The sequence below is a fragment of the Choristoneura fumiferana genome, chromosome Z, assembly GCF_025370935.1.
Source record: "Choristoneura fumiferana chromosome Z, NRCan_CFum_1, whole genome shotgun sequence".
Classification (NCBI taxonomy): domain Eukaryota; kingdom Metazoa; phylum Arthropoda; class Insecta; order Lepidoptera; family Tortricidae; genus Choristoneura; species Choristoneura fumiferana.
The window spans coordinates 28307320-28322574 of NC_133472.1; the positions used below are offsets into that span (position 1 = coordinate 28307320).

At 36.9% G+C, this 15255-nt stretch overlaps 1 protein-coding gene across 1 annotated transcript in view; it reads left to right on the top strand.

Annotated features, from left to right (window-relative positions):
• LOC141433379 (uncharacterized) overlaps nucleotides 1–15255 on the top strand; it is a 33290-nt gene that overhangs the window by 1403 nt on the left and 16632 nt on the right. Inside the window, exons 4-9 of the mRNA XM_074095399.1 lie at nucleotides 1152–1397; nucleotides 1984–2112; nucleotides 6597–6726; nucleotides 9521–9660; nucleotides 12785–12939; nucleotides 13975–14159. Of these exons, the coding sequence (XP_073951500.1) occupies nucleotides 1152–1397; nucleotides 1984–2112; nucleotides 6597–6726; nucleotides 9521–9660; nucleotides 12785–12939; nucleotides 13975–14159 (985 nt within the window). The remainder of the gene's footprint in view (nucleotides 1–1151; nucleotides 1398–1983; nucleotides 2113–6596; nucleotides 6727–9520; nucleotides 9661–12784; nucleotides 12940–13974; nucleotides 14160–15255) is intronic.

Consider the following 15255-nt stretch of genomic DNA (forward strand, 5'->3'; position numbering starts at 1 on the left):
AGAGAATGAATATATTAGGAATAAGTTCTGGAACCGAATTCAACCCTATCAGTTTATAAGGTTTAGAAATCCTCGCTTAAACCACTATATAAGTAGATAGGTAATACTGACAGTATACTACGGACTCCAACTAGCCAGCAAGCAATTTTGCCTATTTAATTACTTACCTTAATGAATTAATACAAGTTCTTGAAATGCGTAATTAATTAATTATATAAATAACAAGTTACAAATATGCTATATTCATATTTCTAATTCAATTAATACCTACCTACCTAGTTCTGAATTGTAAAAGCAATTTTGTTTATAATTGATTCGCGGTTTACTCAAATTACTATAGTGAGGTCGGCCGTTTCATATCTTATTCAATCGGCGGTTGTATTGTATTGGTAAATGGGAGCACATTTATCGCATAGGGCCAATGAGGACAATGCCATAAGCACTAATGCCGTATGTACTCGAGGGAGTTTTACTACGTTTTACTCCTCAAAGAATCATGGGCATGCATGACTAGCATCACTACATACAGTCAGTAACTTCATTAAATATTTAGTAACTAGAACTACGAGTAGAAGACTATAGGTCACTGAGGGCAGTACACGTCAAGGATATTAAAAGATGAATGAAGTTGGCAGGGACAACTGCTCACACTTAGCGTACCTAGTAGGGTTTAGGAGGGAGAGCTTCCACCGTCAAAGAGTTCCTCTAATTAGGACGCAGGTAAAATGCATTCAAGGTCGACGCTTAAGGATGCACACGTATGATAAATGAAAGATGATGCGTACTATAATACTTGATTAACACATCACATCAGTCATTTACTTCTTTAACTTATCACTTGGTTATATGTGTATTATTTATAAACCTTGGTCAAATAAGTAGTATCGTTATCGTCGATATTTTCACGGCGTGAGCAAATACAGACGAACAGACTGATTCATATAGGTACCAGAGTGGAACCTTTCAATTTAATAATCAATTCTGCCTTGCCAAAGTATGGGATGTCAACATGACATTAGTAGCACAAAGGTTTCCACCTGGTCCTGGTACATGATGGCCTATAATCGACTGCACACCTATTGAGCTACGAAATTTAGTTTCCTGTCCTTTGCTTTTTGTTTTGTGTAGTTTTTAAATGGCTACTATTTTAGGTTACCTACTGCTTCGTTTGGAGGAGGATGATTTGTTCGAGCTGGTGTCAATGGCTGTGCGGTGGCAGCTGTCGGCCCCCGACTCGAAGCGCGCCGCGGGCGCAGTGCAGATGCGGCCGGCGCTCGCCGCCGCTGCGCCCGTCGTCTCCCAAAGCATCGTCAGGATGCTTGCTGTCTGTTCCGCATACCGCTTCCCCACGTTCTTAGACATAGCGTTTTTCTTGGCTTGCGACTCAGTTGAAAACTGTACGTACCTTCGGTTTGTTCTGTAGAGTACAATCACCATCAGTCAGATATTTCGGACCAGCCAAGGTGATCAAAACTATCGCGACATGAATTCCAACGCCTTGAGAATAGAGAGCATGTTCCGATATTTTTGACCAGGATGGCCGCTACCGAAATATCTGATAGCGACTCTATCTAGTGTAAAATCCGTGGCAACATAGTGGTTTAATCTATAATTTCAAGCAAAGGATCGTAGGTTCCAGGGATTAGTTATCAGTTAGTAAAGCAATCATTTTCTTTTATTTTGTTTAACTAAATATATATTAAGTTAGCATTAGGTACCTTTTGAATTGCATCTCCATAGTATTTATCTAACATAGAGATTTGTACGTACCGTGCTTGATACGAATCCTGCATTATGCAGCAAAAAGTGAATGTAATTTTTAACATCTTATGTAAAACGTTGCGCAACGCCGTATTAATAATTCATCAATTCGAGTAACATAAAACTGTCTTAAAATGTTAAAATGGACTAACTAATTTGTTTGATCACTTTTACCTTGAGCTTGTTTGTCGCAAAGGAATGGCTAGTGTTATATGCCTGCAGGTGTCATGCTGATGAAAGAAAACATATTAGAGAATATTTTCTACCGCTTCAACCCTTACTTCCCTGGGAAAAAGTTGCCGGCGTACGACATCAATCCGGCCGATCCTCAAGACTTCAATGTTCAATTGGGTGCGTCACTTTCGAAATTCACTCATGAATTATGTATGGTAATCAGATCAGGTCCAGGTCACAATACGTGTGTCCACGTAATTAATTTTACTATGTGTTGCTCGCTATGTTGAATATTAAATATTTGTTTGCGATAACTAGCTTTATACCACGGCTTCGCTCTCGTGAAAGAATAAAAAAACGGTTTGCTCTCTATCCTGTGAAAATTTCAGACAATCTATTCTTAGTGCACCTCTACGATGCTCAAGCAATTAATAAAATTTTCTTCTACTTAGTTAACACAAACAAGAAGAAAATAATAAGGTCAGATAACGCCGGAGGGATCAATGTTCATTTTGAATTTTATATACTCGAATAATAATATGTTTATTAACAATAACCATAACATATTATTAATAATATATTATGGTTATTGTTAATAAACATATTAATAATATGTTTATTATTAATAATATGTTTATTATGAATAAAATTATGTAAAATTATTTATTTTATTTATGTTTGTCACTTAGGTGACCCAAGGCTATTGTAGCTGGGGGGATATTGTATCTGAGCTGGGCCGTCCGATGGCGTCCTTACGACACCATGTTTGCCATGTTCATGTGTGTTGTGTGAAGACAGTCTTCTGGCGAACACAACGTGAAATGGCCGAGAAGAACATGGCGTCGTAAGGACGCCATGAGACGGCTCAGATACAATATCTCCCCAGCTACAATAGCCCCGGGTCACCTTACATGCATTTTTAATTTAAATAAGTTGGTATGTAGAGGTATTCTTATTTGCTTAATTTTAATCATGCAAAATGTTCTGGCTTACTGACTCATCAACGCCCAGCTCAAATTCCTGAGATTTGGAATGCCACACTTTGATATAGAAGTTTCCTTTATAATTAAAACCAGAGGCCGTATTACCTAAGGTTTCCGACGCTCGTGATCGCAATCAAATGACAGATATCGCATACAAAAACTGTCATTTGATTGCGATCGCAAGCGTCAGAAACGTTAGGCAATACAGCCTCAGGAATATGGTTGTGGATTCGGAATTCTCACGGGATGTGTGTGACGTTCTACAACAGAAGCCAAACCGTTGGCAGAATAATAGGTAAATTTTGAACAATCAAAAGCTGATTTACGTACTTATAGCTGTTTAACTGTTTGTCTTCCCACCTGCTATGTTAATTTTTTTCTTGACGTAGTGCAGCGTAAAATTGTGTTTTACTCGGCAGCAGTTGTTTAGTTCTGTGCCTGAAACCCATGTATTACTGAAGATTCTTGTTTGAAACTCACACTTCGCTTGTAGTTATTCCTCTACTTCTTCCCATGCTCGGGTTTTAGAAACTTTCAATACAAGTACCGTAAACTGGGTTTACATTGATAAATTTAATAATTGAAACGTTTTTATTTCTGAGGCGTTAAAAAAATGTAAACATCAACTTTTTTAAGTCTTTCAATATTCCAAATTTGGATATTCTAACTTTAAAAAAACCGAAGAAAAAATAACACGGCGATCAAAGTTAAACCGTCTGTAGGGTTCAAAGGCAAAAGTCAATAGTTATTTGTGCAACAAGAGAGCAAAGTCGTTTTTTGGTGCGAGTGTTGATTTTGAATCCCGAGTAAGCGAAGGATTCTACAATTGAATCACGAGCGACAGCGAGTGATTCTAGGTTAGAATCCTGAGATCAGCGAGGGATTTAAACACACAAGATGCAAAAAAACTTTGGTCTGTGCGACACATACAATTTTTTACCTCAGCAGCGAGAACATAATTTAAATGTAACATAAGAATAAAACCACATATACCTACCTGTTTACAAAACAATCACAATTTTTTAAATATAATCCGAAAGAAACAAATAGGTATAATAATCACATTAACGTTGCGATTACATCTTTAGAAAGCCACCAGAAAGTTAAGAACAATATAAATCTCATAGGTAATAAAAAAGCCGTGGTGGTAAAAAAGCCGTGGTGGCATAGTGGTTTGACCTATCGCCTCTCAAGCTGAGGGTCGTGGGTTCAAACCCCGGCTCGCACCTCTGAGTTTTTCGAAATTCATGTGCGGAATTACATTTGAAATTTACCACGAGCTTTGCGGTGAAGGAAAACATCGTGAGGAAACCTGCACAACCTGCGAAGCAATTCAATGGTGTGTGTGAAGTTCCCAATCCGCACTGGGCCCGCGTGGGAACTATGGCCCAAGCCCTCTTGTTCTGAGAGGAGGCCTGTGCCCAGCAGTGGGACGTATATAGGCTGGGATGATGATGATGAAATCTCATAGGTACTGACTCATAACATGCATTGTAATTTGAACCTAGAACTTCTTGTAATATATGTCATAAGTACTTATTTTTTAATACCGCAAAAAGCCTTATCTTTTGATCATTAAAAAGGTTGAACAATAAACGTACTTATAATTTATTATAAATGTTATTAAACCTTTAAATATGATTTTATTAAGATTTAGATTTCTATTACATAAACATAAATAGATTTGTAACAAATTCATTCAATTTGACAAATATTTATTCCAACTGTAGAGGCAGTATACGGAATTCCTTTATATAAAAAAAAACAAGAGAAGCGGCTTTCGTGCAACGAGGTTGCATACTTTATTAAAAGATCGGGAAAAGTTACATTTTGGAAATATTTCGTTGTCATGTAATTTTTTAGGTATCGATATATTTTTAATACCATACATTTAATTTAAGATTGTAATCAACACATTTGATCCTATCTCTCGCTTTTTTCGTGTTGAAGTGAAAGTGACAGATCAAAGTGAAGTTCAAATATTTGGAATTCAGTGAGTAGACCCAATCCTGTACTCAGCATTTAAAAAAAAAAAAAAAAAGTTACTTTGTCTCACGGAGTGAGCAAAATCGCATTTTGCTCACTGATGTCTCATAGCAAAACCAGCCTGTTTGAGGTGCTGAGGTGAAAAATATATTTATTCAATTTAGGCTATAACAAGCACTTATGAATGTCAAAAAAATCTACCACCGGTTCGGAAAAACCCCTGTTGAGAAGAATCCGGCAAGAAACTCAAAGAAGTATATTTTTTTAAACAGATTTACAATTACAATATTATGGTTACTTTGATACCCTATTTTTTTTAACGGCAATCGATAGTAACCCCATACAGCAGCATTTGTTCCAAAGAAATGGAAAAAAATTGTGAACAGAGTCAAAAGTTTCAAGCACTTTTGTTGTTTTGGGGTTACTTTGATCTAGAATAAAATTTAACTTTAATAAATAATCAACTTTATTATTAATTTTTTAATTTAAGTTTCCACTCATAACACATAATTGCGGAAAATATTGTGAAACCAGAGAAACGATAACTCATGGGGTTGCTTTGACCAACGGTCAATGTCACCCCAGGCACTGATCAAAGACACCCCAACAAATAAAATATAAAAATAAACATATTATTTGAAGTTGTGATATTTAATACAATACAAAGCTGTACCTAAACAAACTTTTGGCCTGATAATATTCATTGTAAACGTTTTATCGCAATACCCACTTTGTTAATTTAGAAGTTATTCAAGAATTGAAAATAGTAAAAACCATTACTTACTTATATTTTTACATTTGATTTACTTGTGCCGTTGCCAACCACACTTATTCACTGCGTCAGAGTAAATGATGAGAGTAACTATCGGTACCTATTACCAACCATAAAAACAAAAAAAAGATGCGCCCGGGAACACAGATATTTGTGTTTAAAAGTAAAATGGAAGTTTTTATCAAAGTCACCCCGTGATTCATAGTAACCCCGGTTTACGGTACCTACCCGCGCGAAACAATTGGGTAATTTCAAGTTAACATTGGTTTTTGGAATCTTTTGTATTTTTTATTTCAATTCCAAAATTTTGTTACTTTTACGGTCATCCCGTAAAACCCATATCGAAAATACAAAGTGAAATATAAATGCATAGAAAAACCAGAAAAATAAGACCAGCGCTGGGAATCGAACCCAGGTCCTCGGCATTCCGTGCCACTTAAGCAGCGACAATAAGAAAAAAAAACAAGCTGAGATATGTAGTGCATAGGAGAAATTCGTGTCTGTACCACTGTCCAGCGGTGGTTTTGCGGTATAGCACGCGGCACGGAATGCCGAGGACCTGGGTTCGATTCCCAGCGCTGGTTTTATTTTTCTGGTTTTTCTATGCATCTATATTTCAGTTTGTATATTCGATAATTACTTTCCAGCCTTACATACCTCACAAATAAGTATTTCGTAAAGCAAGTTACTTAGTTTAAGCGCCTGATTTAAGTACGAGTGGTATGTTTTGGATATTTAGGGGCTGTTTCACCATCCACTGATTAGTGTTAACTGGCGGTTAGGTGTGATGCCATCTCTATTTGTTTTGTTCGAATACACGGAGATGGCATCACATTTAAGCGTCGGTTAATGCTAATCAATAGATGGTGAAACAGCCCCTTAGTGTTAAGTTTAATAGTTCCTAACGTTATTCCGGCCAGGTGAGAGCAGTGTGCACATGTCTACGACTCTGTCATTGCTGCTGGTATTGGTCACGACGTTAAAACAGTGTACCGACGAAAACCTCAGTTTTCCTAATAGCCTGCCTTGTCCTGATAGTTATGCATTAAGGTAAACCTAACTTAATTCTCTATCAAACTTTGGGCGAAACGTGGCGTCCACTTGATGTGGCGTTATGGGTTTACTAATGTTTCGGCAAAAACGTTTGGCAACCTGTTTCATTTCGCAACTTTTCATATCCCAACTGTTTAATATTTCTGAAACTGTAAATATTTCAGGATTTTTATTAAACTAACCTAACCTAACCTAAAGGGTTCTACACGATGGCCCTGAAATAAATCCCGAAATATTTACAGTTTTAGAGTTTGCGAAATGAAATGAAAAGTTGCGAAATGAAACAGGTTGCCAAACGTTACGTTGCGAAAAGACAGTACTCGGGCGTTATGATTCGAGGAAATAACGACAAGTCTTCACACAGAAGCTGAAGCGCGCGTCGTGCTCGTGCGCATATTTTGTATGATGTTTTCGCCAAGCAAGCACTTAACTACAGTGTGCAAACCTTAACTGTGTTACCCGAAAACTTAGCCAGCTGTTGAACATTTATAATACGTCGGTTTAAGAAAGCTAAAATTTCAGGCTTATCAGATCTATAATGTTTAAGTTTTGTGAAGTGAGTAGGGTCAAGGCGGCAACAGTAAGTCACTTTTTTAACCGACTTCGAAAAAAGGAGGAGGTTATCAATTCGGTTGTTTTTTTCTGTTTGTTACCTCAGAACTCCGTCATTTATGAACCGATTTGATTTTTTTTCTTTCATCTAGGAATGCTTTCAATTAGGTCCCATAAGCACCAAATCAGGATCTGATGATTGGATCTTAAGGAAATCGAGGGAACTCTTTAAATATTGTAAGGGCACCTATGGTAATTTTGACATATTTAGAAGTAACTCGTGCATTTGCTCTTGAAAATCGTCATTTGGTGAAGTGGAACTGATGATCAAGACCACATTTGACCAACGGAGCGACTACTCAATAACAAGTACTACACGGGTACTACTCGGTACTACTCAATAACAAGTACTACTCAATTACTTTAACTCAGTTTCTAAGCAATTTAAGCTCATCGTAATTTATATGGTGAAATGGAACGGGAGATGAAGCACCAGGACTCCTCAATAATGAATGTCACTGCATCGGAAAAAGCAATTTTTCGTAAAAGGTGACATTAGGGTGAGCAGTTGACATTAAACTATTGTAGGTATCTTATACCATTAACACAGGAAGCGTGAAAAAAAAAAATAACAAAAAATTTAACCGACTACAAAAAACCATGAAAATATTTTTCTACCAGTCTGAATTCGATGCCTCAGCCAGCACGAGCCAGCAGGAGTGATTTAAGACCAATATACTCGTGCAGTATTTATGACCATTGGTCCACTCCTGCTGGCTCGTGCTGAGGCACCGACTTCAGACTGGTAAAAAAATATTTTCATGGTTTTTTATGTGCAGATGATATGTTCGAGTGTTAGAAAGATATAAAAGGATTAGAATGATAGTGTAGGTAAGTAATGTAGATATATATTGATTATTTTAATAGATTTAGTTCAAAAAGATAATATTTTGGAAAATAAACAGCATTCAAAAAAAATTGAGCCACTGTGTACTGAGGGTGGGATACAATGAATCGGCCCTCAGTTCACAGTGAAATATCTATAAAAAAACCCAAATAATAAAAAGAAACGTTTTTATCAGTCTTTATTCATAGAGTTAACCCTGTTAACCAATCAATAAACATCAAATTGAAGAAAATGACTGTTGTCTTAAAATTAATATTCTTTGATGAACTAAACGAGTTTCTTTGCTCACCCGCGACACCGAATTTAATTCTTTTAGATCGTTGATATAGACCTCCGCAAAGTAACACCTGATTCAATAAATTATTAGGCCGCCTATTGCTTACCTTAGGAAATCTCTATGTATATACCTGTTTTCTGTACTGCTTACTGTGTTGGTACGCAATAGAGAGTTATTGTATTGTATTATTTAATAATCTGAATATTTTTTTCTTACTCTTCATATCATGTCTTCATGTTTTTCATGCCATCAGCTGTGGGTTTCCCTAATATATGGCACCTTGCTGGGCAAGCCATCTTAAAAAGAAAAACTAACGAAAATTTTACATCTCGTTAATTTTTCTAACTTAAAAGTCTGGGCTCAGTACCACAGTATGAACCACTGTGTACTCAAATGATTTGAGCCACTGAGAACAAAACCGCCATTTTGGACTAAACTTATTCCACATATGATGGTTTTGCGTAAATCGAAGTGCAGTATATGCCCCAATGACCACGAATAACTTAACTTCTCAGCAAAAATTATAATTCATTGGTAAAACACAAGGTTCGTGAAAAAATACCTACTAAGTACCGAAAGCATTACCTTAAAATTCAGTGTTTCTTTCGTCAAAGCGAAAAACACTACACGAGTTCGTTACATTGCTAATGCAAGGGAACTGATTGTGACCTGTAGGTTCGTATCAGAAAACCTTCCGAAGAGTGGTAGACATAGTAAAGAATGTTATCTATTTACTTTTGAAATAACGGCCAGTGCGCCACTGTTGTCGCCTTGACACTACGAGTAAGGCAGTTACAATTTCTTTAAATATAAGTAATGCAAATGCGCAACGCCCATACTTTTTAATATTACGAGTCCCTTAACAGATTGTATAATAGGTCATAGAGGGTCGCAGTATTAAGTACATCGCAGGTAGTAAATAAGATTACACGATAGTTTTAACACATCATGTGATTTCATCCCACGAAGGTCGGAATGAATAATCAAATTAGAATCCAATGAATATACAGTTCTATTGCAATATTAAGTACTTAATAAATTTGATTGTTTTGCAGATGCTTCGTGTGGACGTACCGGTACGAGTGCCGGGCGCGCGACCACCGCCACCAGCGTATCACTCTGACGGTAATAGCGTCTGCACTGGCCAAGTGTTTCGGCGAGCGACTAGTTACATTTGCGACCTCTTTAATGCCAGGTTCTTTGCTTTATTTTTAACTGGTGTTTACCCGCGGCTTCGCACGCGTAAACTATTCGATCCGATACTCGGTACCTATTTACAATTGTTCAATTGTAAGTAAGTACCTACCGAGTTCTTTGATTTTACAAAATTCCCGTGGGAATGCCCAAAAATTACATCGTGGCTTTAATTGACAATGCATTAAAAACAACCATGCCAAACTTCATGACTAAGCCCAGCGGTTCTTATTTTGAGATTTTATGCCTATCCCGTGGGAATATCTGGATAAAAAGTAGCCTATGTGTTATTCCAGATGTCCATAGCTATCTACATACCAAATTTCAATCCGTCCAGCCATTTTTGCGTGAAGGAGTAAGAAACATACACACACTCATAGAAACTTTCGCATTTATAATACTACTAGTTTACCCGCGGCTTCGTACGCGTAAACTGTTCGATCTGGTAGTTACAAATGAAATTCCGGGATTTAAAAAAATTGCCCTAGGAAATCGCAAAATTTATATCGTGATCTTCATTTAGATTATTGTGTTAAGAACTGTACAAAATTTCATGTCTCTAAACCCAGCGATTGAAATTTCAAGATTTTATCCCTATCCCGGGGGAGTATCGGAATAAAAACTGGCCTGTGTGTTATTTCAGATGTCCAGTTATACCTAGTGCCATCCACGAAGACGCGTGATTTTGTCAAAATTAGCCATTAATGACATTGTAATAAGAACCACGGCACGCGTCGTCGTGAATGACTCTACTTATAGGTACCTACCTACCATATTTCATGACTCTAAACCCAGCGGTTGTTATTTCGAGATTTCATCCCTATCCCATGGGAATATCGGGATAAAAGTAGCCTTTATGTGTTATTCCAGAGTCCAGCTATCTACGTACCGAATTTCATCCAAATGCGTCCAGCCATTGTAGCGTGAAGGAGTAACAAACATACAAATACACACACTTTCGTATTTATAATATAAGTAGGAAGTAGGATAGGATTACTTATAGGTAGAGTCATTCACGAAACGACAAAATCATGCGGCTTCGTGGATGGCACAGGTATAGTAGGATTAGCAATTAGGCAAGTAAGCCTGTTTAAGCAATGAAAATAATTTAATTATTCAGGGTTCCGCTCGAGACTTGCAAACCTATAGGTACTTATATTATAAAATAAAAATAAATTGAAGAAATGTATGTTCCGTGCGTCATAATAATATTGCATTGTCATCGGATTTGTACATGCGTGTAAAATTTCAGCTCAATTTCAAAATATCTACTTCAAATTGGAGTTGAAAGATTCCACTCGAGTACCCTTTGGGTACGGAACACTAAAATTTGGCTCATTTATTGAGACTTGCGAGATACATATAATATATGTGGCCCAAATTTCATAAACACACCTCAAACGGTTATTTAGATAGTAACATCCAAAAATCGACATTTTTAACACTGATTGACCTATAGATCAAAATTCTAACACAGTACCAGGTGACCTAGAAAGTTAAAATTTGGCATCCATGGCGTAGGTGGTTGGATGAATACAAAGGAATAAATCAGAAACTAGTAAATTTTCATCATTTTATTATAATTTTTAAATTAATTGATTCTATTACGACCGGATGGCCAAGTGGTGAGAGAACCTGACTACGAACCTTGAGGTTCCAGGTTCAATTCCCGGCCGGGGCAGATATTTGTATGTATAATACTAATGTTTATTCTCGGGCCTTGGATGTTCAATATGTATTTAAGTATGTATTTATCTATGTAAGTATGTTTATCCGTGGCCTAGTATCCATAGTACAAGCTTTGCTTAGTTTGGGACTAGGTCAATTGGTGTGAAATGTCCCATGATCATCATCATCATCATCATCCCAGCCTATATACGTCCTACTGCTGGGCACAGGCCTCCTCTCAGAACAAGAGGGCTTGGGCCGTAGTTCCCACGCGGGCCCAGTCCCATGTCCCATGATATTTATTATTATTTATATTTATTTATTATTTTATTAGGAAACAGTTTTAACAGGAACACTTACTTATAGTGTCTATACTTTCTTAAGTGCTTGTAATGTATTAATTTTTACACCAATTGTAATCAATTGATTTCTCGTATGGTTGTAGCTAATACTATTTGCAATTTATATGTTTTTTTTCATAGGTGTCCCTTCGAAAAAACTTGTTAGAAAAAGCTGTCAAAAATATTTTTTAATTTTAATTTTTCACATATAAAATATTAATAAAATTTTAAGGTATACTTACTCCCACAAAAACTACGTAGCTGTGATTTTGTTTCAATGCTTTAGCTGCTATTAAATTAGGAGAAAAACGAGATTGAATATTTTACGTTGTTATAAATAAATTACAGGACTGACCATTGAACTTTGCACACATTTAGATCTCACTTCTTTTGTCGTTGAAGACTACAACTAATATATCATAATATTGAACTTGGCTCTCATTTCACATTTATGTTTTTGATGGGATAGGTATTTACTGAATGCATTACCTACTAGCATTTTGCGGTCCAGCCAACTGCACAGGATTTTTGTAGCGTATTAAATAGATTTTAGAATTTAAATTTGTAATTGAGATAAATCTTATTTCTACTAATAAGTAGCAAAAGTTCCGAAGTTTGTGATTATTCATGTGTATGTGTATTTGTTACTCTAAAAAATATAGATAAATTTTGAAAAAAAAATATGGTATTTATTTTATAGAAGTCTATCTCTGCATTAAACACATAGACTACTTTTTATTTGGATGCACGGATATTTAAAGTATAAATTAGTACTTAAATAAGTAATTAAAAATATCATATAATATCATTCTATTTAGTCCGACAGTTAGATTATGGAAAAATATGGGATACGTATTTTTTGATTTAATAAATTATTATAAATCGACAAAGGTATAGATCATCAAACTTCCGGAGTGGGGGCTTGTGACGTCGATTAGGTAAAAATCGTACCATAATAGTAACTTCACTCGAAACTTCTAAGCACTGTATCCTCGTCATTTTTAAGTTTGTCAAACAAAAGAAAAAATACGTGTACAATACTTTTTAATTATCTAACTGACGGACTAAACAGTTTTTTTAGTCGTCTAGCCTATTGTAATGTGAAATTAATTACAGATGTAATGTCTCTGTCAGTTCTCACGGAGCTACCCTTTCGAGTGGGCTGGATTGAGGGTGTTAATTTCAATACCTCTCAGCTAGACGTGCAATTCAAGAAGGTTCTAATATATCTAAGCATCGATTTACTAAAGATCTTTCCCTACAACAGTTTTGTAAGTATGACCACATAATTGCAATGGGAGAAGCCATAACATCCAAGGATATACTTAAAAAATCTAAAATTACTTAAATTACCTACACCACCCATACCCATTCCTCGTCGCTCTGATTTGTATACCACAGATCTAGTTCCAACGACGTTGGTAGGTATTACCTACCTTTTAAGTTTCGGACCGGAACTCTATCAATTGATAGAGAATACAAATTTTTGAATCTTCGATATGGTTTTATGGGATGACCGTAAAAGTAACAGGAGTTGAAATAAAAGATACAAAAATACTCCAAATAACCAATCATAATTTGATTGCTTAGTAGCGAACATATATTGTCTGGGTGAGCGGTTAGTTCTGAAAGGGTGTTACGTCTCTCGATGAGAGCAAAACATACATGTCGCTAGTGCTGCTGCTTAAGTAACGTAGTAGAAAAAAGCTACCCGTGCATAGGAGAATTTCGTGCCTTTACCCCTGTCCAGTGGTGGTGTAGGGGTACGGCACTCAGCACGGAATGAGGACCTGGGTTCGATGCCCAGGGCTGATCCCTTTTTCTGGTTTTTCTGTGCATCCATGTCTTAGTTTGTATTTTCGATTCAGATCCTCTGTTTTTCTTCGTTGTTCGTCGGTGAGCATAGTCCGTCTGGCTATCAAGACTATTTTTTATGGGGTAAAAAGATCAAGTTTAAATTTAATATGAAAATAAATAGTTACTTACTCGTAAGGTCTACGAGAACGAGGCTAGAAGCCTACGAGGGCTTCATAGAAATATGTACTATGAAATAGGTACAAACTTATTTTCGTTTGCTCACAAAATTTGCACGGAACCTTTAAGAGGCAGTCGGGCTGATACATAGCTGGCTTTTGCGCAGAATTCACCTAAATGCGAGGTCACGTTTCCCGTGGTCGTAATCTGCCCAAGAAAAATAATAAGTACCTACCTATAGGTTTTTAAAACGCCTTATGGTTTTTTTCCACCTTTCCATCAAGTCACTGACACCAAAAGTTCAGTCACTGTTCAACGTGTATTTATTTTAGTTGGTAGAGTCACAATGTTGGCTACTCGGCCTGATGTGTCTTCTGGACCCAGGGCTGAGTCACCTGCAAGCCCGGTGGTCACCGGCGCTATTTGCGGAGCTGCGCACAACTGCGCTCCAGGCCTTGGTGTGCGCGCTGCCGCGGATTCCCGCGCGACTGGCGAAGGATTACAGCTTGATTAGGAGGTTTGCGCTTAATGTTTGCAGACAACCTGATATTTGCTTTCAGACTAGGTAGTCGACGATTATCATCGTTGACCGCTAGTCGTCAAGCAGCTACCCACTGCCTCTGTAAGCGCAGCATATCTCACCCAGACCTAGCTAGCCACACTTGCCTTCACCGGACGTGTTTGCTTTTGACGGCGATTCAAGGAGGCGAGGCGATGCTGAGCTGGTGCCGCGCTAATGTGCGTTCTGTACTCAAATGTGGCTTTTTAGGGTTCCGTACCCAAAGGGTGCCACCGGAACCCTGTTACTGAGACTGCGCTGTCTGTCTGTCTGTCCGTCCGTCTGTCACAGGGCTCTATCTCTTGAGTCGTAATAGTTAGACACTTGAAATTTTCACAGAATATGTAATACTGTCGCAGATACAACAACAAATACTAAAAACAGAATAAAATAAATATTTAAGGGGAGCTCCCACACAACAAACGTGATTGTTTTGCAGTTTTTTGTTTGATATTAATAACGGCAACATGTAGACGCTTGAAATATTCACAGAATCTTTAGTTGTAATAATCAGTTTAAAAATAAATATTCAAATTAAAATAAAATAAATATATAAGGGGGGCTCCCATACTTGATTTTTTTGCAGTTTTTTTGTATGTGTAAATAATGGTACTGAACCCATGGTGCGCGAGTCCGACTCGCACTTGGCTGGCTTTTTGTATCGACAGAGCCTCCCAGTAGGTACATATATTATTAACTTCATGTGAAAAAATCGATCCCACAATTAAGTCAGCTGTGTAGGTATTACTACGAACCGAATATGAACCGAATTATCTAAAACTAAGCGTACCTAATAAGTAGGTAGGTAGTACTGCGGCACTACTGCGGTATTTTGACGATTTGTGATCACGATAGAGACGTAAATAAGTGGTTTCCTTTTATTTATTAGTTTGGTTAGACAACAGTATAAGGAATATGTTTGAGTCACTATGCATAAATTGAAATAATGTTGCCCAAAATGACTAACTTGCAGCTGGTTTAGCTGTTTGTGGTATCGTAATTTAGCAATGTTTTTATTTGTAATTGACATATTACTTATTCAAGTTATTCATCA